At 40.6% G+C, this 23917-nt stretch overlaps 1 protein-coding gene across 15 annotated transcripts in view; it reads left to right on the forward strand.

The window, feature by feature from the left end:
• HDX (highly divergent homeobox) overlaps nucleotides 1-23917 on the forward strand; it is an 82302-nt gene that overhangs the window by 22272 nt on the left and 36113 nt on the right. For all 15 annotated transcript variants that reach the window (XM_039488354.1, XM_039488353.1, XM_039488357.1 and 12 more), the window contains one exon: nucleotides 10209-10262. In XM_039488354.1, coding sequence (XP_039344288.1) covers nucleotides 10209-10262 — 54 coding nt within the window. The remainder of the gene's footprint in view (nucleotides 1-10208; nucleotides 10263-23917) is intronic.

Raw genomic sequence — 23917 nt, forward strand, 5'->3', positions numbered from 1 at the left:
GCTCTTGATGATCATGATGAGGATATAGCTTTGAGCATTGTCTCCTGACATGACATTGGTTGCTGTTCCTCTTTCAGAGGAACTGTAGTCTCCTAATGGTAAAGCTGAGGCATCCCAGAAGTTCAACACCTTCTTCTAAATACTTTTCTCACTACTGTAGTTTAACTCTTCAAATAAATGTCACTTTTCATCATAAGATACTACCAGGAATGTCACAGTTCTGTGGCAGTCACAGGTTTTAAAGGCCCATCAGCATAAACTCTGTCCATAGTTTTTGTGACCTCTATGAATAGGAATTGCAAATCCTCCCAAGCAATCTCCTTGCCATTTTGGGTGCATGTGCTATGCTTATTATCCTTTCTCTCCCTTAATGGATAGAGCTTTTCTCCTCTCTAGAGATGGTCAATTAGCACTTGCTGTTAAAGTGCAAATTTGGATCAGAATGTTATTTAAACAAAGTGCCTTTACTTAAGAAAAAACAGATTTGTGAAAATGAAGAAAAGCCTGTAAATATATTTTTGTCTAGCCATGAGCTGTTAAAAGCTGCAAAAGTGCAGGCTGTACAGCTTAAGAATGGTAACTTGAAACTTCACATATCTAAATGTATTTTCTTGTTTTTCTTCACTGTTGTAAACAAATGACATTCTTGGTTTAGTTCATGACATGGTGGCAGTGGCAGATTCTTTTTGGTGTCTTCTCATCATTGGTCTTAGGAAACTAGATATCAAAAGTTCTCATTAACTTGTTAAGCGTTAGGCCAGCTGTTCACATGGGAAATTAGCAAACCTGTAACCAGCCTTCCCATATAATGCATCTCCATAATTATTTTATAATCAGAAAGCTTGAATCAGGTTTTTTTTTCTACTGCACAAATAGACCAGTTCTTCCTCATATTGCTGTAAGAAGACTTCAGACAGTATCAACCTATTTCAAAGGATTCTTTTGTTCCTGGGAAAGGGAGTCTTTCTCTTTAGTCTTAATAGTATGGCTTTGTACTAGTTAGCAGTGGTTCAGTATATTCTTTTCCAAAGTATATCCCCAAGGAATGCATCCCTTCCTAGGTAAAGAGCCCTTTTGAATGAAAACTGACTTGCCCTTTGTGTGCAGTGTAGTTGTAGCCATAGCAATCCCAGGATATTAGAGAGACATGGAGGGTGAGGTAATATCTTTTATTGGACCAGCCTTCTGTTAGTGAGTGAGACAAGCTTTTGAGCCACACAGCACTCTTCTTCAGGTCTAGGAAAGGTAATCCCAGCTTCACAGCAACAAGCAAGGTGGAACAGATTGTTTAGCACGTTACTGTGAAGCTGGGAGTACCTTTCCCAGACCTGAAAAGAACTCTGTGGGGCTCAAAACTTTCTCGCTCACCAACAGTTGTCCAATAAAAGATATTAGTGTTTCCCCTTTGGAAGATGTTGAGACTCCTCATGCTAGTTCATGGCGCCTGCAGTAGGGTAAGATACAGTATAATACAGATCAGAACATCCCAAACATTATAACTTGTACAGATTTGTTATAGTTATGTCAGAAAAACTAACAAATGCAATTGAACTATTACAATCAAATCTGGCTCCTCATTAGGCATTCCTTTTCATTCCCTTTGTTTCTATGGCTAGTGGGATGAAAACAAGGTATATTCTGGTCGGTGGGCCTTAGAAAGGGACCAGTTTTGCCTCTGTATTTCCTCTGACTTTTGTGTATGTCCCTCATGAATGTTTTGCAACATGCCGTTTTTGGCCAGGAATGGGGGTGTCACCGTGACTGGTATGGCTCACAGATGTGTGTGCCAGTCTCAGGTCAGACTATCAGAAAACAAGGCAGACACCCCAAACTGGTGGTATATTTTTTATTATTTTTCATCAAGCCAGTAACAAGTGTGAACTCCTGGATCACTGTATTAATCTTACCGTGGAGCCGCAGACAGTCCTCCTCTAGGCTCTCCAACCCCTACTTTACCACCAAGACAAACTGGAATTTGTGATAAAAGGTTATTAAAACCAAAAGTCACCACACATTAGATCACTCCTGACCCCAAAGGGCCAGTCACTTACCCCATGTCATTGGATGTTCTTGATCTCACACCAAAGTCAAAGCCGTAAACAATTTCTCTAGTAAACTAACTAAAGATATATTAGCTAAGAAGAAGAAGAAATGAGAGTTATTGAGACGTTAAAGCAGGTAGAATACATTACAGGTGAGTTAGAGTTTGTATGCCAAATGATAGCAGAGCTGTAGTATGCTAGTTCTCCATAAGTCTCTCCGGTTACCCAAAAGGGCTTTAGTGACCTCTGTCCAATCGCTCAGGATTCCCCCTGTCAGAATCCATCAGTCCAGAGATACTGGATCACTCCTAGGGTTTCTTCTTATAGCTGCTTTCCCTGGAAGGCAATCTGACAACTTCCCATCATAGCATGAGCCCTCCCACAAACTTTGTGTTCAGTCAACAAAGGATTTTCCATTGTTGAACATAATGACCTATACTTTGAAGTTAACATGCTTCTTCATTTACAGTTCAGTCCCGTTTGATGGGCAATTCAGTTGCACATACGTGCACAATGCATTGTTACAGCAGTCTAGACAATCTTTCATTAGTTTTCATGAACAATGTGATAGCCAGAAACAATCCTTCATTAGTTTTCATGCAGTTTCACACGTTAAATAAATTCTCATCTACGTGCTAGGGATGTAAAATAGTAAACAGTTAACTGGTAAGCATTAGTCTTAATGGATAATGCAGCCTAACCATTAACCCCCACCCCTGGGCAGGCTGGCGCACCCCCAGCTGCACTGGCCTGCCAACCCCAGGGCCCGGCCTGATGGAGCAGCCTCAGCCCCGTGCTAGTGGGAGCAGCCCCAGCAGCAGTCCTGAGCCACACCAGCCAGCTGGAGCAGGGGTCCCCGCTATAACACAACCCAATATAACACGGGTACGTGTATAGTGCAGTAGCAGTGGGGCTCCAGCGGCGCTTTAAAGGATCCGGGGCTCTAGCTGCTGCGGGGAGCACCGGGCCCTTTAAATCCCACTGGAGCCCTGCCGCCGCTACCCCGGGGCTGCGGCAGCAGGGCCGGCCGGCGATTTAAAGGGCCTGAGGCTCCCCACAGCAGCTGGATCCGGGAGCTCTTTAAATCACCGCTGGAGCCCTGCTGCCCCTACCCCGACATAACAGGGTTTCAGCTAAAACGTGGTTGGGATATTTGGTTCCCCACGACTGCGTTATAGCGGGATAGAGGTGTATTTATATCCCTATTACACAGTAATACATCCGTCTGATCTAGGGTTAATTAACTACTGGGACAAAGCTAATGTGTGAAGACAATAATATTAACATTTCTTTGAACTACTTTAGCAGATCAGAATTGGTCTGATCACAGTACAATATCTTTTGACACTCCTTTGAATTCTATTCGCATTGGAGTGAATTAGCCTGCTGCCTTGGGCTGAGCTGGCAACCTGCTAGGCAGCATCACAGGGGGAACAGCTGTTGTGTTTTTTTATTTTTGTTTTTTTTCATGGTGCCTTTGACCCTGCGCCCATTTCCAACGTTGCAAAAATGTTGTGACTTAAGTTCATACAGACCCTGTCAGCATTAATTTACTTGTCACTGGCCTCTTTGCTGTGAAATCCTCCGTAAGATGGTAGATTTGGGGGGTAGCAGTGGGTGATGAGGGGGAGGGCAGGAGCTCATGGCATCCTGGTTCTGCAGAAAGCATGTATCCACGGTGGGGATATTGGCACAGGGGCTGTGTAGATGAGATCTTGCGGGAATATGCTGTTTTTTGGGAGCTGAGCACTATGACTCTTCCTGGGGGTACACAGGATTGTGAGGCATTTCACTACCATCTGCCCTTAATATGAGGAAGCCTTGTTGGTGTCTGCAGTGGGTCAGTTCCCCATCACCATCAGCCTCTGGTACCACAAGCATTGCATTCCAGGCCTCCACAGGCCCCGCTTTCTCCTTGCAGGTTACTGATAGGTGCACTCCAACCTCTGAGCATCTCCCTGGAGTTTCCCAGCCCCTGATACTCAGGACACTTTCAGAATTCCCAGCTCCTCTGTTCCTAAAGGAACAGTATACCACAGCTTACTAGTTATGCTGTAGAACACAGTTCTGCTTATCATATAGCACTTAGATTTGTTTACAGAGAAAGCAAGTGTAAGTTTATTTAACAAAGAACAGAGATTCCAATGTTAGCAAGCACAAATACTGGGGGAAAAAAAGGGTCACGTGTAAAATTAAATTGCCTGCTAGAGCCTAAACTTAACTAATAAGGCATTGTGTCATAAGAGCAAAAGGTCACTCAAAATCCTTCCAGTGTATTACAGCCAGGGTTGTGATTATTTTTTTATTATTATTATTATTTTTTGTTCATGAAGCAAGCCCACTGTCAGTGTACTCACTAGGTGAAAATTATCATGTCTCCTTGCATTCTTCTGATATACCAAACTAATTCTTTGATCTTAGTCATAAACTGGAAACCCTGCTGTTGTGTATTTCTTCCTGTAGATTTTGTGGTCTCTCGTAAACTTTGCAGTCTTGATTAGCTGGTGATACCGTGTTCCATCAGACTTCTATTGTAAGACACATAAATGTGTCCTATGAATATAAGTGTCTCTTAAACTGGGTCTGTTCAGGCAAGAGATATCACCTTCTGGTGACCTGTCTTGTGTGTGTGTGTGTGTGTGTGTGTGTGTGTGTGTGTGTGTGTGTGTGTGTGTGTGTGTGTGTGTGTGTGTGTGTGTGTGTGTGTGTGTGTGTGTGTGTGTGTGTGTGTGTGTGTGTGTATGTACCTTAAATGATACTCTTTTTGAAATATGTAGCTACTAGACCCAGGGGATCCCAAACCATATTAAGCCTTTGCCTTCTGCCATTTGGCACCAAGAGGTTCCTGAGTCACAAGCAGCCTACCACTTCCTCAAGTGGGGCTTCTAGAACATTTACCACTTAAATTACTGTAGTGCATAAGTTAAGTTATGTATTGATTATTTTCTTATATACACTTTTGTATGTGGCAAGGATCCACTTTTAAATTTGATTTTTTTTGTTTTAGATATTAAAAACAGGCACGTTTCTAAAGCTCTGATCATCCTTCAAAATCAAATACATTATTCTATAGTAGAGCACCCCAACAAGCCAATAACCATTTCCATCTCTGACCCTTTCCCCACATAGGGTGTTTCTTGGTGGCAATAATTTCATAATGAGAAAACTGTCAAGATAGGCTGGCTTTTTGGCTAAGAGCCAGGATGGTATTCCATTAAGAGAATCTACTGCCATGAATATTTATGACATACTGTGTGTTTACATATTAAGAGCGTGTGGGAACATAAAGAATATTTGGTAATGGTTTTTCAGTGTTGGCTTTTATTGTTCTTTTGGAGAGGCACTAGAAAGTACCTGGGGGAAAAAAAGAAAACTCTTTTAGATTTTAGTGGTCTGACACTCTAGCATATGCAGTCATTCATTGTTCATATTATTGCTCGAGTGTAGTATAATTTAATCCATCAACCTGGGAGTGAATATCCTAATTCTTAAATTCCTGGGCAATCCTTCAGATTCAGAAACATATGAAGCTTGAGTTACTGAATTGTTTGAATGCTCAGTTATTATAACAGATAGTGATTAAGAGCAAGAAGTGATGATTTGTGTCCTGATGAATTCATTACTGTTAAACATTGGTGGGATATCTAATTAGCAATTAGTCATAACCTCCCCAATTGAAATAATTTAATCAAATTTATGTTAATCTAACATAAGAACAAATTTAATAATCAATTTTCATGACACAAAGGGGTTCTTTTGGAATTATTTATCCAGTTATTTATTCATCAGCAATTTTCTGTTCAAACTATTAAAATGAATAATCAATGTCTTAAGACTTTTTTTTTAATCATGGAGCAAGGCAGTTGTATCAAGTTGCATGACTTGCAGGGCTAAATTAATGTCTGTCTTTTCTCCCTTTTTTGGGGGGGGGAGAGGAATAAAGTGAAATTATGTAATTAAGCTTCTTTGTACAAAATATTAGGATTTCATTTTAGTTAAATTTAAATGAACATGGGGTGCTTTTTTGTTTAATACATTAGGTTTCCCTGTTTGGAAACATTTTTGTTAATACTGTACTGTGCTGTCTAATTTGTCCTTATTTTGTACATGGAAAAAGTAAAACATTACAGCCAGGTACAGATGAGGTCTGGGATACCTTTTTAAAATGTTAATTATAAAGCCATTAGTTTATTTAGTGATATGGCAATTATGGGTTATGTTTTCTACATTCTTTTTGAAAAAAAGAACTGTCCCATTTTGTTTCTCTTATGAAGAGTTGTTGAACACATGAAAATGTCAAGATAGAAATTCTAGATTTATCTGAAATTAATAATAGACTAACAGATGTAGAAATTGCGAACACCACCTGTAGTAGAGAATGGTGCTTGCTGCTGCTTCTTTTTTTGTTTTGTTTAGTAAAAGTATGATGTGGTGCCTTTTATTGTCTACTGATATATGTCAATTAAGACAGTTCTTTGTAAATATCAGCTTTTACGTGTTTGTATTTGAATTACTGTGTTAATGTAGGGCCAGATTCTGAAACTCTTACTCAAATTGAGTAGTCCCATTTAAATCCAGTGTGATTGCTCAAGGAACTAGATACTGTTCTTCATGAGTATGAGTATTGCATTCCAGCCCCTAAAAATTAATGTGAATCACATAAGCAGTGTAATAGTTTGGTTTAGCTTCTTAAAACTATGTTGGTGGACAAATGTTAAAAATATACATAGTATCTTTAAATTCTTGATTTTTTTTTCTTGTTTTGTAATTGAAAACCCTGCCTAACAAACTGTAGATACTATGTAAATACAAACACTGCCTTTACCTTTTCATAATGGTGAGAGTAAGTAATCATTTGATACAATTTACCAAGGATTGCATAGATTCTCCATCACTGACCATTTTTAAATCAAGATTGATTGATTTTTTTTTTAAGAGATACTCTCTGGGAATTATTTTGGGGAAGTTCTATGGCCTGTGCTATACAGGAGGTTAGACTGGATGTTCACAATGATCCCTTCTGGCCTTAGAATCTATGAAACTATGAAAAGGACAATGCATGTCTGCAGCAACCACAGAATGGTATTTTGACAAAAACACTGGTGATGTTGACTTTCTTGTTTCCCTCCCTTTACAGCAGGGGTTCTCAAACTAGGGGTTGGGACTCCTCAGGGGGTCACGAGGTTATTACAGGGGAGGTCGTGAGCTGTCAGCCTCCATCCCAACCCCCACTTTGCCTCCATCATTTATAATGGTGTTAAATATATAAAAAGTATTTTTAATTTATAAGAGGGGGTCGCATTGGGAGGCTTGCTGTGTGAAAGGGGTCACTAGTACAAAAGTTTGAGAAGTAGTGCCTTGGGTGGCCAGGTGTCCAGATTTTGACTGGAAAGTCTGGTTGAATAGCGGACCTCCTCAGTGTCCAGTCAGATCTACTGACTGGACACCCAAAGTCCAGTTACTGCAGGTGAGGAGGCACTGGGTCATCACCTTTGCCAGCCCCTACTCAGCCAGGGCTGCTTCCTACCTGCATTGGGCAGCTGCAGGTCCCAGCCCTGGCTCTGCAGGCAAGTCCCTCCGCGGAGGGAAGAGCGTGAATGGAGGCAAGGCCTTGGGGGAAGAGACGGGACGGAGTGGGACCTTATGGGGAAGAGGTGGCAGGGGGTTTCCATCACTCCTGCAGGAGTGTCCGTTTTTTAAATATTACAAAGTTGGCAACCCTAGTCCTTTGTGGTCCAAAGTGAGAGGGCATCCTGATCAAGCTAGAAGATGGCTGGCTAAACAGGAAGTTTGGAGACTCTTAAAGGGTATTTTTTATACAAAAGTGTCTTAGGTAGCAAGTACAAAGGATAAACGTTTAGGTGTGGAAGATATAATTATAATTTTGGATACGCATTTGTTCAGAAATTAGTAAATGTTTTTAATGATGAATATAATTCAAAGAGGGAAGTGTTATATTTACCATATTATGAAATAGGTGAATTAAATCTATGGTGGCTTTCTTTTCTTCCTTTTTATTAATTTTTTTGAGAGTCTCTTCAGTTTTTGGTGTGCATAAAAAATGCTTGTACCAGAATCCAAATCCGGCCTAGAATGTTATTTCATACCCTGCATGTTTGAGTCAAAGAGAGAAAGAAGTACACTTCAGGTTTATATAAGCAAATGCCTCTTTCGAAGGGTGGGAATCTGTGGTGATCAAGAGGAGAGATCCCCTGAAAACGATCACTTATTACTCTAAAATGCAAATTTCTGCTATCTAGAAAAGTTTGATGCTGAAAACCAACTGTTTTGAATCTGGTTTGTTTATTAATGTCCCTGGCACATTACATGAAAAGCAGTACACATAAACAGATACAATTGGAAGGTATGTTTTGGCAGTTAGTGGTTTCATGCACTTGGCCCATGAGCTAGGTCCAGCCTGCTTGATGGGCCTATGACAAACTCAAATGATGTAGAATTCAGGTTTTCATTTCAAATTTCTAGGCCTCATGGTTGCAAAGATACAACCATCTTGTTGCCGGCACAGAGGCCCGAGGCGACAGCAACAGTGGTTCGTTGCCCGGTGTGCATAGCACTAATTGACACACCAAGGTGGAGAAGCAAAAACCAGGTTTATTTGAGCCCAGATAAGGTGCAAGGGAGAACTAGCAATCTCAAATCCTGCACACCGATACAAGCGGTTTTCCTCTCTTTATACATAACTTCAGCTAAGCATTCCCATCACCCCCACACTCCTCCTCTCCCCCCACCTTTCATTCCCATGCAGCAAATACACTTTGCAATAGCAATCACATGAAGCAGTTAAGTCATACTTGGCAAAAAAAAACACCTTAGCTCGTTAGCAACTCTTCTGTGATTAGTTATCTGTACTTTCCCACCGTGGGGGCTACGTTCTCATGCATATAACTTTAATTACAGCACCTGCTTTCCGCCTATCTTATTTAGTATTGGCTACATCTAGTATCAAGCAACCTTGCCACTGCCAGTAATTAGCACATAACACAAAAGGTTACAAAAGTTTAGTAAGGCTAACAAAAGCACTTTACATAAAGGTACTTTGGGTCACATAGGCCCAAAGCCATCCTCCCGAGTTACCTAGATTTATGCCTAGTGACACCAACAATCTGAATGTGTCGATGTCTAGCTTGAAGCAACTATTTTCCAAATTTTGACTTTTACTTTAATCTTGTTGAGGTGTTACTTCTGAAACCTAACAATCACACTGTAAAAACAAGAAAATGTAAAACAATTTGGGTGTACAACTTTGCCCAGCTTGCAGTTACTGTAATTGTGCATTGAAATTGGGTAATGGCATGTGCCACTAGTTCTATATACAAAGGGCAGAAGTGACACTGATTTTAGAAGTGCTTTGTATCCTTTTTTTCCTGCCAAGTGTAACAGTAGCTTTATTAAGGACCAAATTCTGCTTTCAGTTACACTGGTACATCTTCCACTACAGTAAATGAAAGTTGCCTCCGTAAAACTGACTAAACGAATTGGCTCTAAAACAATAGTTATTACTAAGGACCATATTCTACCCATAGTCTTTGTGCAAATCTCCCGCTGGGCCTGATCCAAAGAGGTGCTAAACTTTTGTAACTCAATGATAGTAGTAGGTAGTCAGCAGCACTCAGTATTGTGGTCGTTTTTATTAATGGGAGATTGGCTTGCTGTTGATTTAGGATATTATCCTAATTTAGTAGTTCTGTTCTACAGACTGTAATAACAAAAATGTATTTTGGCCAGTGCTGCAGAATAAATTTGATACTCTTTCAGTAAGGGCTCTGTAAATGTTTTGATTTCGACAACATTTAAAAAAAATTGTTTTAAGGACTGGCGTTACTATAATATAGTACAAAGTCCTGAAACTTTTGGTCAGTAAGAGCAACTCTGCTCAGCTCATCAGAGCAGTCCCACAGTAATCAGGCTACTCACATGAATAACACAAACAGAATTTGGCCCCCTATGAAAATCTTGCAAGCATTTTTCTTAAGCAGGAAGGAAGAGTATTTAGATCTGGAGAGACACTTTTATCACAATGAATACACACTTTCTTGAAGCTGGATTATTTTGCACAAGTCATGCAAAGCTGTATGCATAGTATTATTTGCCATACCAGCAGTCTGAGCATGTGCTTTATTGATAATTGTTTTTTTGCTTCCACAGATTTCAGGAAACCTTACTGTGCCTTGGATTACAGGGTGTTCCAGAAAAAGAGCAGTAAGTACATTTCACTTGAAGCAGCAAATGGGCCAAGTAAAGGCATGGAAAAACATTTAAAAAAATTTTAATGACGTCTAGAAAAATGTTACTTTGAGTATTTGGTAAAACAGAAACTTGTGGGGGGGTCTTTTTTTTTGTTTTGTTTTTTTTTTTTTTGTTCATAGTAGCCACAAACAGTAGCTGTAAATATACCCCATAAAATAGCTATACAGTATCTAGTGTTGTTTTAAAAGCCCAGAATTGAAATCCTAGGTCCAGTCATGCCACCTTTAGTCCCACTATCTGTAGTGCACAAATAGGGATTATTTCCATGAGTAAAGACTTCAAGACTTGATGCCATTTGTGTTAAAGATGAAACAAAGGCTGGTCATGACCCAAAAATTCAGAGGGAAAATTAAACTCATAAGGAGACAAATCCTGGTTTGTTAGCCTGCTTGATCCTATCTGTATGTCTATATATAAAATATGAGAAGCAAGATTTAGACTAAAATGTATGTCAGTTATCTCAGGTGTAATTTTTATTCACATTTTAGTTTTTATACCCTTGCCCATTAAGCAAAATCAACCAGATTAGTGTTCTGAAGTCATAAGGCATTGGTAAATATAGTATAAAAATATACGTCTATTCATATTTACAAACTTTTATTGAAAACGTCATAACTTTCCAGTCTTCCAGCTCGAAGTCTATTTTCCTAAAATAATCACTGTCAGTGTTGCAGTGTAGCAGTGGGAGGGAAAATGTTTGCTCTCAGTTATTTACATGTAGTAAGATTCTGAGTTATAGAATGTATCAATTCAACTATTAGTAAATCCTATCTAGATATACAGTCGAACCCATTTATCTCGACCTCGGTTAACTTGCCAATCGTATTAAGTCGACGTTTTAGAAGTGGAACCGCCAAACTCCCTCTTTGTCTTATCGGTTTCTCATCGGTTATGTCGATTCTTTAATCTCGCCGAACCCTAATATCTCGAGCACAGAAGAGCGCCGAATTTGCCACTTACCGGTAAACTACTAACTCCGGCGGCGGCCCCGCCCGGCTCCCGCCCTGGCCCCGCGTCCCCGGCCGCCCGGCTCCCGCCCCGGCCCCGCGTCCCCGGCCGCCCGGCTCCCGCCCTGGCCCCGCGTCCCCGGCCGCCCGGCTCCCGCCCTGGCCCCGCGTCCCCGGCCGCCCGCTCACCGGCCGCCCAGCCCCCCGCGTCCCCAGCCGCCCGGCTCCCCGCGTCCCCGCTTCGCCGCCCGCCCGTCAGCCTGGCCCCCATACCCGGTCCCCGCTTCGCTGCCCCCCCGCCCTGCTTCCCCGGCCGCCCGCTCCCCGGCTCCACAGACATGTAAACTTTTATTCTTAATATACTGGTAAATCTCTGCTGTTAGTTGGTGCACATATGCCTTTTGTTGTTAGTAAACATGTCTGTACATTTTTATAGCATGCCGATCGCTTCATCAAACAAATCGCGGCAACGCTGTTGTGTAAAAAAACCTCCAAAAACATGTGCATGTACATTCTCATTTATTAATGCACATCATGTACATAAAGACATTTCAAGCACACGTTAATGTATTGCCGCCATATTGGTTTTTGTTTATCTCGATCATCGGTTATCTCGACGCTTTTTGGCAAACCCCTAGGCCGGCGACATAACAGGGTTCAACTGTAAAAGCACCCCTATTTAATACATCCCCCTAGGCAATGGGCCTGCATCTTGCAGGAGGTCAGACTAGATGATCATAATGGTCCCTTCTGATCTTGAATTCTATGATTCTATGATTCTATGATAATATTACTTTTTATAGATAAAAAGTTAGAGGCAGCTGTTGATGCTTACATGTTTTCCAAAGCATAAAAAGAACTGTTAAGATAAAGATGAGAAATAGATATGCTTTAAATAAAGGAATATTTTAGTAAAACATAGTTTTTAAAAACTAACAAACAAAAACCCTAAACCTAAATGTTGTGAGCTCGATAATTCAGACAAATTCCACATTTTTAATAACTTTGCTCTTCTAGTCAATTATGCTGTGCACTCTACACATAAAATTTAGTCTGAGCTTGTGATAAGCATGAAAATGTTTGCATTTCACATTTGAAAAATGATTAAAATTGGGAAGAAAAGGGGTTTTCATATTGTAACCACATTCCAGTTTCTTTGTCTGTCAGCAGTTCCAGTGATGGGCCATGGAGAACTTTCTGGCAGACTGCAGATGTTCAGTGAATCACATGTGGCCTGCTCCAAAATCCATTGAAGTCGATGGAAGTCTTTCCATTGACTTAAATGGGCTTTGATTAGGCCTATGATATTGCCAGTCATCCTCATTCTCAGCTGCTAAATTACATTAAAAGACAGCTAAAATTAATTGTCTAATTACCTTTTCATGTAATCAGTTGTTGTAGTTGCCACAGGGGCTTTATGCTATCCTGCTTGGGAGGGCAGGTGGGCACAAGACAATCCCTAGTAACTTGCATTCCACACTATGGGGAAAAAGTGGGAGCTTCCATTGTAGAGTAGCTAGTCATAGCTTATCTAGCCTTTGGGAACAGGAGATATTTAGGGGGCAATATTTGCAGACAGGGTTAGAATGGATATATGGATTCTGTATGATTTAAAGGGGTATTTGAATCCATGTCAGGAGTAAGATCAAGAGAAGTATAGTAGTGTTTTTAGACTTTGAAATGTTCAGGCGATGGGATGTATTGTGGTTCACAGTGAAATAGTGGTTGGAAGGGTGGGTGTTTATAGAATGTACATAGAGGGTAAGATAGATATGTTGTGATCTCGTTAGTGAGAAGGTAGGGTATGAGAGTAATCGTTCTTAGCCAATATATGAAGGATAAGAGATGAGATAATGATACAAAGGGAGAGCAATCTGGAGGAGAGTGTGTTCTGATGTGGGTGGATAATGGTTGCACATGTTGTGGAGTACCACAATATGGAGAGTATGGGATAGTATCAAGGGTACTTTATATAGGAACATAGCTCATACTAGAAATGTAGAAAAGAAACCATATGAGGATATAAAGGTCCTTTGGGGATGTAATAGGATGGTCAGGGATGTGAGAGTGCACAGTTAAAAAAGTTGTCTGTCAAACCAGAAAGGACGGTTAACTTCATTTTCTCCCCGTCCCTCATTTTTTATAAAAGACATGTAAGTATTTGCTGTTAATGACCCATCCAATTTGACTGCATCCATTGTTCCCACATAGAGTAAGTATTTAATTAACTCAAAATTGAGCTGGCTCATTTCTGTAGTGGCTGCCAGCGCCTACAGGAGGAAATTTCCACAGCCCATTTATCTCAGACATGGCTTCATAAATACAAATGTTTCATATCTTTACTACTCTTGTCACAAGAATGTTTTTGCTTCAAGGTTTGTCTTAGCCTGAGTTATCTACACTTCAGTTAACTACTCTCGAGTTTCCTTAGTTCAAACAACATCTGAACAGCACCAAATGGTAGTATGAGCATCACAGAGTAGCTGCATCATTAGCAGGACTCAAGCTTTTTTGTAAGCTCTCCGGGAAAGGAGCCATGTACTACTCTGTATTTTGTACAGTGCCTACAACAATGGGGCCCCGTTCGTGGTTGGTTGGCACTACCATAATAGGCATGATTAACAATTCATATACCCTCTGATGGGCCAGGCAGCGCTTGAGCTGGAGATTTTTGTGCATGAGTGGGAATCTGATTAGGGGCAGCACTCAAGTTATATTTCTAGCTAACACTGTAGTGTAGAGAAGTCCTCGGTCTCCTGAGCTGACGCTGACTGCATGTATGCACATGTACGTACATATTTTTTAAAAATAATTCTCTGAATGAAACCAAAACTGAAATAGCTCTTCTCCTGATTTCCTACTGCTGGAATGTGCACATATTCTCTGGCATAATTTTCCTGGGGAATAATCGTGTGACATAAATACAATGTCAGGATGGATGAGTTTTGTGTAATGGCCTCAGAAACCATTGTTTTCCTGTGAAGATTGGAGTTACAGTCCCTAGAGTTAAGCATCACAAGATTGGTGGTGAGGTGCTTGGCTCTGGCATTCACTTCCCATCTAATCAAAAACCTCAAGTTTATTTTATATATATGGTGGGGTTTGGGGCCCATGGCAAGATCTCTGTCTTCTGATGGGCTACTTCATTAGGGGTAGAAAGCTGAGGGGGTCTTTATACTGTGGGTTTAACTTGTCTGTATGTCTCTGCTTTGGCTTTCATTACTGCTATGTACAGAGAAGTTAATTTGTTTTACAGCAGTTTGCATAATTTACATCATTCAGTTTCAGAAACAATGTAATAGTAAGATACTTTAAAGTTGCTATTAGCAGTCCTCCCTCTGTAAGTCAGAATGCACTATATTTTCAATGGTAGAATAATTCTAGTGACAGACTGATGTCGCAAAGAGCAACTGGGAAACCCAATGGTGTGAAAAATAGCTCAGCACAGCTCTTTAGAAATGCAGAATAAGATTTTGTTTTCATTTTGTTTTTTTAAAAAAAGCCCTGCTAATGGAAAGAGCAATGAAGATCGCTCCAAGTGAGCTCCCTCAAAATGAAACTTTTTACCTACCATTTACATTACTTTTAAACTAATTTTAGAAATTTCTTGTTCTCCTAAATCTTAGCGAATCCTTGAAATAAGCTTTGAAATATACTTCTGATTTTATTTATTTTGCTTTATTTCATTTTAATTTACATGAAATGAAATCTTAGATTGTAGATTAGCTTGTCATGTACAGGAACTAAATGTGCTGATGTAGATCCATAATTAATTTAGCTTATGTAGTAACTGTAAATCTGCTCTGGAAATACAATGATGTGTGCCAAGAATGCTGTTTAGTAACCTTGGTTAACTATCTTGATATTAATTTGTGTTGTTAAATAGCCTGAATCAGTGCAATTGAAGATGCTTTGTAAACCATTTTCGACTGTTGCAGGTTTACTAGTCTAATGAATGACAGCAGTTTCCCATCTTTCACATAATCTCTCTATTTGAACATGGCAAATTGTATTCTAATGAGATCCAAGAAAAGGACAAAATAATTTGTATTTGTCTGAACATGTGGTAGGAAAACAAAATATCTAATTTTGTGTTGTGATTCAGAATAATCTAGGGTAGGGTTCTAAATAGAGTTGTGTAGAGAGAAATTGGAGAAAAACAGAAGGCTGTACAGTGTTAGGTATTTAGGGTGTACAGCTGAACTTCATTTGAAGTGGTATTTCTGGCAGCCTTTAAACTTATGCGTTGTCTCCACATGGAATTGTTCCCGATTAGCTGTTCCTGATGATTCAGGAACAAGTCTGTGTGGACAAACCCTCAGATTATCTCTAAAGAAAAAAAATAACTTTGCCTCGAGAAAAATAGTAGGCTATATGTAACATCTGTTTAATTCAAATATCTGAAACACTTGGGACGTAATATATTAAACATCCAACACCCGATCCCTTCAGTTAAGGGCTAAGAAAGTTTACAATCCGCATCTGTCCTCCAAGGAGACCTCCAAGGACAGAGAAGAATTGACACTCCTGGTGTGTCTCAGACAGAACATTTTTATTTAAAAGAAAGCAAAAAAACCTATTGCGTTGTTTGTTTGTGAAAGTTGCCCCAAGCAGCGGATGGGTTCCTCTTCATGTCATTATAAATTAAAAGAAATAATCACAAAAAGGATACTTCCCCCTATATACACACACATACTTGGTAGATCACCTTTAAAAAACAACAATCTCTTACTAATAAAAAATGTTGTTGTGATGTTTCCTTGTAGACTTATGTCATTTGACTTTCTGCTATCTATAATGGTATCCACAGGCCCTTCTGAGGAACTGATCTAGAGTCAAAACCACAGTCTTTTTCCATACCCTTGGCTATAGATAGGAAATCATATTGGTGCTTCCTGTGAGATCTGTTTCCTTTGAGAGTTTTAACCTAATATAAGTAATTGGCAATTTACAGAAGAAGAAAATAAATAAAACTGTTAGATATTAAATACATGGATTATATATGCTGATGCTTCTGTCATTTGTGTACATAAGTGGCAAGTTTGTATGTGCACATATGGAGGACCTGGTATGGAAAACAAACCCTGGGAATTGAGGTGAGAAATGTAGTTTCATCTAAACAACTAATTTTTTCTTATGATATACAGCTTTAACACTAGCCCCTTCATCAGCTTTTAAACTAGGATTTTCAGTGGCACATACTAGGGTTCATTTTGAAGTAACTCCTACATACTTGCTCTCTTGCTTGCATTTTAATTGAATGGCATGATGCATAAATTGCACTGATTCTAAAAGAATATTCACAAGTATTTCAGTATGGTTTTAGGTTTCCATCTGTAATAAGTCTTCAGAAGGAGAAATGGAAATGTCATATATAGTCAGATCTTCAAGCTCAGGACCCCATGTGGGAAAGCAAATGTGCATTAAAGCCACCTTTGTCCTCCTTTGGCATCAATAAGAGCAGCCTCAGGGCTGCTGTTACATGCTTTGGATGCAGTGGCCTCATGGGGGCTGCTCTGCTGGCTGGAGATTGCCAGAGGGCCTCCTCGACACATTCCTGACAAGTCTCCTATGAGGAGAGGAGGCTGGGAGTGGATGGCACAGAGTTAATGTATTATGGGTGCTCAGCACCTTCAAAAATCAGGGCACTTATGGCCTTGCCTAGCTATGGACAGACATGCCTGCCTTTAAACATTCAGGTTTGAAAATTTTGGCCAAAGTGTGCCCATGAGATTTGTCCTCATCATACCTGAAAACATATCCCTCTGTTCATTCTTTCTTGTCTTAAAAACTTTCCCTATGTGGCTGAGTTAGCTGGATATGTAAGTGTAGTTCAGCCTTACTTCTCTGTACAGTCTCATGAATATAGCCTTACTTCTCTGTACAGTCTCACTGAAGAGAGATGCTTTTAAGTGTGCCAGTGAAATCTTTTTGATTTGACCAGTTCTTGACTGAACAATCATGTGCTCTGTATGCAAAGTTATTAGAGTGATGGCATATGTCCGTTACACAATGGATGGGTGCATCTCATGTAGTGGTGCCAGAGAGTTTTCTCTAGCAGTGGCCAGGGCCGGCTTTAGGAAGTGCGGGGCCTGATTCGAATAGTTTCGATGGCGGGTCCTTCACTCGCTCCTGGTCTTTCGCGGCACTGAAGGACCTGCCGCCGAAGACCCGGAGCGCTGCTGGGTGAGTAAAAATTAAGAAGGCGCCTAAGTTAGGCGATTTTCTTTAGGGCACAGGGCCCTCTTAGGCACCGGCGCGGGGCCCTCTCAGGTGCAGGGCCGATTCAGGGGAATCAGCCTAAAGCTGGCCCTGGCGGTGGCCATGTCAGCTCACTGATGTTCCTTTGCTCCGAGCCGAGGCTATAAAGGGGTGGAGCCGTCCTGCTCATCCTTCAGTTCCTTCCCACCATCTGTGGTCAATCGGAGCATATTGTCTGCTTGTTCCTTCAGTGGAGATTGCATTAAATGTGCAGGTTTTAGTTAGTTCTACTTAAAAAGTAGGAAACCATCCACAAGTGCTACATACCTTAGTAAATGGAAACATTTCTTTATCTGGGTGGGTATGCCTACACTGCAATTAAACACCAGTGGTTGGCCTATATCAGCTGACTCAGGCTCACAGGGCTCAGGCTCTGGGGCTGTAAAATTGTGGTGTAGATGTTTTGGGCCCAGGCTGGACCCTGGGACCCTCACCCCCTTGTAAAATCACAAAGCCTGGGCTACAGCCCAAGCCTGAACATCTGCACTGCAATTTTATAGCCTGCAGCCTGAGCGCCGTGAACCTGAGCCACCTGACATGGGTTAGACCTGGGGCATTTAATTGCAGAGTAAATATCCTCTGGGTCTCCTATGCAATCTACCATTCAAAAGATTTTTGATTATTTCTTACACATAAGAGTCAGGTTCGGTGGTCAGCTCTATATAAAAGTGCACCCTGATCACAATTTTGGAGTTTCACCCTCACGTCATGGGACTGCATCCTCCAACCTTATGACCACCTTAATGGTTTCTTAAAGGCCTAGAACGATTGTTCCCTCCTATCAGGGACCCTACTCCATACTGCGATTTTAACTTAGTGTTATTAGCCCTTATGGGCTCCCTTTCGAACTGTTAATTACCCATTTGTTACATCTTTCTGCAAAGGTGGCTTATCTAATAGTCATTGCCTCGGCAAAAAGAATGGGGGAATTACATGCTCTAGTGCAGGGATCAGCAACCTTTGGACCCTGGCGTGCCGCGTGCCAAAGATTGCTGATCCCTGCTCTAGTGACTGTTCATATAGTGTTTGTGTTTTTGTTTTTACAAGAATGCTGTACAGTTTAGGCTAAACCCTAAGTTTCTCTCCAAAGTAGTATCTGATTCCACCCCCACCTATCTATATACACTTACCAATCTTCTTTGCAGGGTCTCATACTGAAAAAGATGAGCAAAAGCTCTGCACTCTGGATGTTTGCTGAGCACGAGCTTTTTATCTGAAAAGAACAAAGCCTTTTGTGTCTCTTCTCAGTTGTCTGTCTCCTACTCAGAATGAATAGGAAGGCATCCTGTAACAGTACGACTGTCCAATTGGATCACTAGCTGAATTATATGCTCAAGATCCAGGGCATCGTGCTTATAGAAAAGCTCTCTGCACACTCAATCTCTATGGTATTTGTGGGAAATGTTCCTGTCGTGGATGTCTGTATAGAGCGGCAACATGGTCTTCAGTCCACACTTTTGCTAGACATTACAATCACATCAAGAGAAGATGCTAACGTAAGGAAAGAGTCCTCTCTTCAACTAAGACTCCTAGCTCCCCCAGAAACTGCTTGGGAGTCACCTGGTGTAATGGACATATGCAGTTACTCGAAGAAGAAAAAACAGTTACTCACCTTGGATTACCTGTCACCCTTTGAGATGTGTTGCCTGACCCACCCTCCTTCTGCAATACAGCGGAGTCTGTCATTTAAAGGTCCGGTACGAGGAACTGGATGACGCACAGGGCAGCTCTGCCCCATAATAGTCTCAGCTTGCTGCATGAGGAACACCAGGGTGAAGGCATGGCTGCCCCTTTGTGCATTGCAAGGGGAAGCCCTCTGGCACAGGTACATGGGCTACACACACACTTAGTGTAATGGACACATGCAAAACACCTCGAAGAACAACAGTAGGAGAAGGTGAATAACTGTTTTTTATGTTTGCACAGCTTATTCACAAAGCTTATAAAATGTACAGAGAAGGAAGGCTGCACTAGGCATACAGGTGCAGCTGCACAGTGAAAAGTTTTTTTCTGACCAGGAAAAATTCCTGTCCATTTCAGCTGTAGTGTGGTCTTTTATTTTTAAATTGAAGAAATGTGTGATGTGTTTTGCTTTTCTTAAAATGACTGGATCATTCTTGCTAAAAATTCCTTTGAAATCACAAAGGTAGAAGCAAATCCTGGAAAATTTCAGACCCAAATCTGAAAATTTGAAAAAACAAAGTTGAACAATTGAGTAACTAGAATGGAAACAGTAATATAATCTTAACCATAGCAGTTACTGCTACTCCACGTGTAATTAAGGTTATTGAGACTTGTGTTTTGATATGGGTGAAAGCTTGGATATTTTTGGGTGTTGTGGATTTTTAACCTTGCAGCTTAAAAAGAAAAGTATTGATGCAACAGCTGAGATAAACAAGATAGTATTGCAAAATCTCTCCTCCTAGTGTATTCACTCTCACTCTGAGATGGACATTGTACTACACATTAAACCAAAATACGGTAAGTTAACTAGAAGTGATACTACCAGACTCCTCTATCTTAACCCCATCTACAAGAGTGACACTGGAATTCTAGTATTCCTTAGTCCTGTTATACTGATAGTTGCCCACAGTCAAGGGTAGAAGTTGGTCTTTTTGAGCGACAGCATTGAAGTTTTGCCTAGAACATGGAATCTCAATGTGAGGGGTTATGGGCTAAGCATTGTTGGAATACAGAGACACTCTGAATACAAGTTCAGATCTCGGCAGAGTCCTTTCTGCTCTTCTTTCTTCTGAGACAGATGGGATAAGTCTATGCAGTTTACTATATGTGGGTGTTATGAATGAGATCTTAAAAACAGAGGTTCTGTCTACTCTCTGTGTATGTTAAGGGTCAGACGGTGTGGCTGGTCCAAGTGAGGGTCATGGAGAAGCATCAAAGCAGCAGGAGACCTGCAAGGAAACTTGTCCTGAATTCCAGGAGCTTTGGGGGAATTTATTTTGGAGGACAATTCTGCTACCTTTTAAACATCACCTTGTACTAACAGTTCTGTTGGCTAATGGGTAAGAAATCAGGGGCAATGGGACTAGACTCGCCCCATCCCATCCCAGTCCTGTCAGAGTACTGGTGCTGGTGATAGCTGGAAGCAGTCCATATGCTAAGGGAGTTCAAGGACTATTATTACTAGCCTTTGTGTGTAGACACAAGAGTAAGGAGATGAAGACCCTTTTGTGCCTTCTTTCACCACCTCCCGTTCCTCAGACCAAGCAATAGTTTAGGCCAAAAGATTTCATGGCACTTCTTTGTTGTTTTGACTCAGTGTCTGTGCCTACAAAGTTTCGCTCATGTTACTCTTGTGAACTGTGCTATGAGACAGATGGGTGCTGCCCTTCATCCCAGAGATGTTTGCACTTCACTGGTATCGTATGTACACCATGTGAGAAGGACTTTGGGATGAAAAACATTTAGTGTAAATATGTTTACCAAAAAGACTGAGATCCTGACAGACTGGAGGATCACGTTAAGACCATAGCATCTTGGTCTCCCTCTTATTTTCTCACTTCTCATTAGTTCTTTTCTTTTTCAACCAGAGAAAATATTGTTTGTCTATTTTACTAAGCTATAAAAACAAAATTCAGAAATACCTATATTAGGTTCTGATTTCCATGGCTGGACAAGAGATGGCATCTCATCCTAACAGATGATTATCTGGCATCATTGAAAAATGCATTTCTCACTTACCAAGTGGACTGTGGCAATATTACCCTGACAGTCCCTTCTAACCCTGTGATTCTATCTACTTGAGTGCAGAGTTGTCAGTCCTCAAGAAACTCCATCTAGTCTAGTACAGAATGCATTAGCACATCTCCTCAGTAACTTGGTCTGTGATGAGTACATCAGACCTGTCATCTGCTCTTTACACTGGCTCGCCATTGAATACTATGTCAAATTCAAGGTCTGTGTTCTCCTCTTCAAGACAAGTTTCAGAAGGGTAGCCGTGTTAGTCTGTTTCAGCAAAAACAACGAAGAGACTTGTGGCACCTTAAAGACTAACACATTTATTAGAGCATAAGCTTTCGTGAGGTCTGACCCACTTCTTCGGATGTATGGAGTCTTATTCAAGATACTCAATGATTTGGGCCAAGGATACCTAAAAGGTAACTTAATCTTTGTGATGAGGGTTATGGCCACTCAGGCACAATGGAACTGGCTCTTGCAAGGTAAAGCTCTTTGGTGCAGTTGTTGTGGGCCATGGAGTTTTTATAACATGTTGAGGGGGCCTCTGAAAGAAAAAGGTTGAGAACCCTTGGTATAAGCAGCATATAACGCAGGGTCTGGCAGAGTTGTTGACTCAGTTTGCTCCCTAGGACTGCTTTTTGAAGCTAATATTGAAGCTTTTCACCAGAAAACTGTCTCAAATCTGCTCTTCAGAATATGGATAACAAAACTGATAAATTTAATTCCAGGGGTAAATATTTACCCATCATTTGATACCTGGAAGTATAAAGCAAAGACTTGGACCAAAAAGTGGCAGAGATGTAGGAGGAGGAAACAGAAGTTAAAACAGAAGAGAAGTAAGAGATGGCTTGCAGACGCAAAGGTCTTGCTAGAACTGGGGTTCTAGGGTCATGTGATGAGGCTTCCCCTTTCAAGGTTTTGAGAGAAACATGTATTTCCATTGTGATGTAAAACTTTCCTAGTAAGAACCTAGTAAGGTGAAGAAACTTGTCCCCGCTACTTCTGCCTAGGAGCAATACCAGCATGCTGTTCCTTATACTTGCTCTTGAAGGAGATGTACAGTAGCAATTTAAAATACCTGATTTGACATGTAAATGAAGCAAAATGTTATTTGGCTAGTGGCATCTTAAAGACTAGAGTTTTTTTCTGACAAGGAGGTAAAACTAAAATTCTTACATTTCTTCTGCATGGCAGCAGTAAGTGGAAAAGCAGGGTTTCTGTAGGGATGTCGCCAAAGGGCATTTCCCACAGTTTTATTTTAAGACACATTTGCTTTGATCAAGTCCGTTCAGACTTTTTTTTTTTTTTTCCTCTTTATGCAGTGGCCCACTAGGTACTTTGTTTCTGTTGTCCGTGGTGCTTAACAGTGACAGGGAGCAAACTACAGTCATTTGATTTCTCTAATAAAAATTCTATAAAAACAATTATAGGAGATTGCTTATCTAGCTAGAAAGGGTCGCGGTGCATATGGGTAGGGCAAAAGGAGATGACATTGGCTGTACAAGAATAAGCACTGAAGGACAGGCAGTAGACAAGTGTGAGGTCATTGTGGCCCCCAGGAAGTAATGCCAAAATGTTCTCTCTCACTTGTCTGTCTTTACTATTCCTCTTTCATTGACACACGGCCAAGCACCCTGCTCAAGGCAGACTGGAGTCTTATTTGGCTTGCCCATCCCTATTATTCTGGTCACAACAGCAGGGCTTTTTTTAAAAAATGCCCTGTGGTAAATGTCAGTGCCACAGATACATCACTTTAAAATATTCTATTTATTAATATAAAAAAATTAAAACAAGATTTGGTATTTGGGCTGAATTGCTACTTCAGTATTTCTTAACTTGTCAGAGGGAAAGCACACTATTAATGACAGGTTTCAGAGTAGCAGCCGTGTTAGTCTGTATCTGCAAAAAGAACAGGAATACTTGTGGCACCTTAGAGACTAACAAATTTATATGAGCATAAGTTTTCGTGGGCTAAAACCCACTTCATCTAGAATGCATAGAACACACCAAAAGAAGATATTTATACATACAGAGAAGATGAAAAGGTGGGAGTAGCCATACCAACTATAAGACGCCAATCAATTAAGATGAGCTATCATAAGCAGGAGAAAGAAAAAAACCTTTGAAGTGATAATCGAGATGACCCATAGAAGGTGTGAGGATATTTTAATATGGGGAAATAGATTCAATTAGTGTAATGACCCAACCATTCCCAGTCTCTTTTCAAACCTAAGTTAATTGTATCTAATTTGCATATTAATTCAAGTTCAGCAGTCTCTCTTTGGAGTCTGTTTTTGAAGTTTTTTTTGTTGCAAATTGCCATCTTCAAGCCCCTCACTGAATGGTTAGTGAGGTTGAAGTGTTCTCCCACTGGTTTGTGAATGTTATGATTCCTGATGTCAGATTTGTGTCCATTTATTCTTTTGCATAGAGACTGTCTGGTTTGGTCAATGTATATGGCAGAGGGGCGTTGCTGGCACTATTAATGTCTGTCCCAAGTTATCCAGGGAAAGAGAGTTAACACTCCTTACTTAATTCCTTCATATTTTAAAACACAAAACATTATTGTAAGTAGTTAGGGTTGCTACCTACATAACCTACCTGGCTTAAACCCACAAAAGCGAGGAAATGAAAAGTTAGGTTACTTAACAGAACTTACCCTCTATACTTTCTCTCTTCTCCCTCCCCCCCAGAATCATC

The sequence above is a fragment of the Mauremys reevesii genome, linkage group 9 (genome assembly GCF_016161935.1).
Source record: "Mauremys reevesii isolate NIE-2019 linkage group 9, ASM1616193v1, whole genome shotgun sequence".
In the NCBI taxonomy this organism is placed as follows: domain Eukaryota; kingdom Metazoa; phylum Chordata; order Testudines; family Geoemydidae; genus Mauremys; species Mauremys reevesii.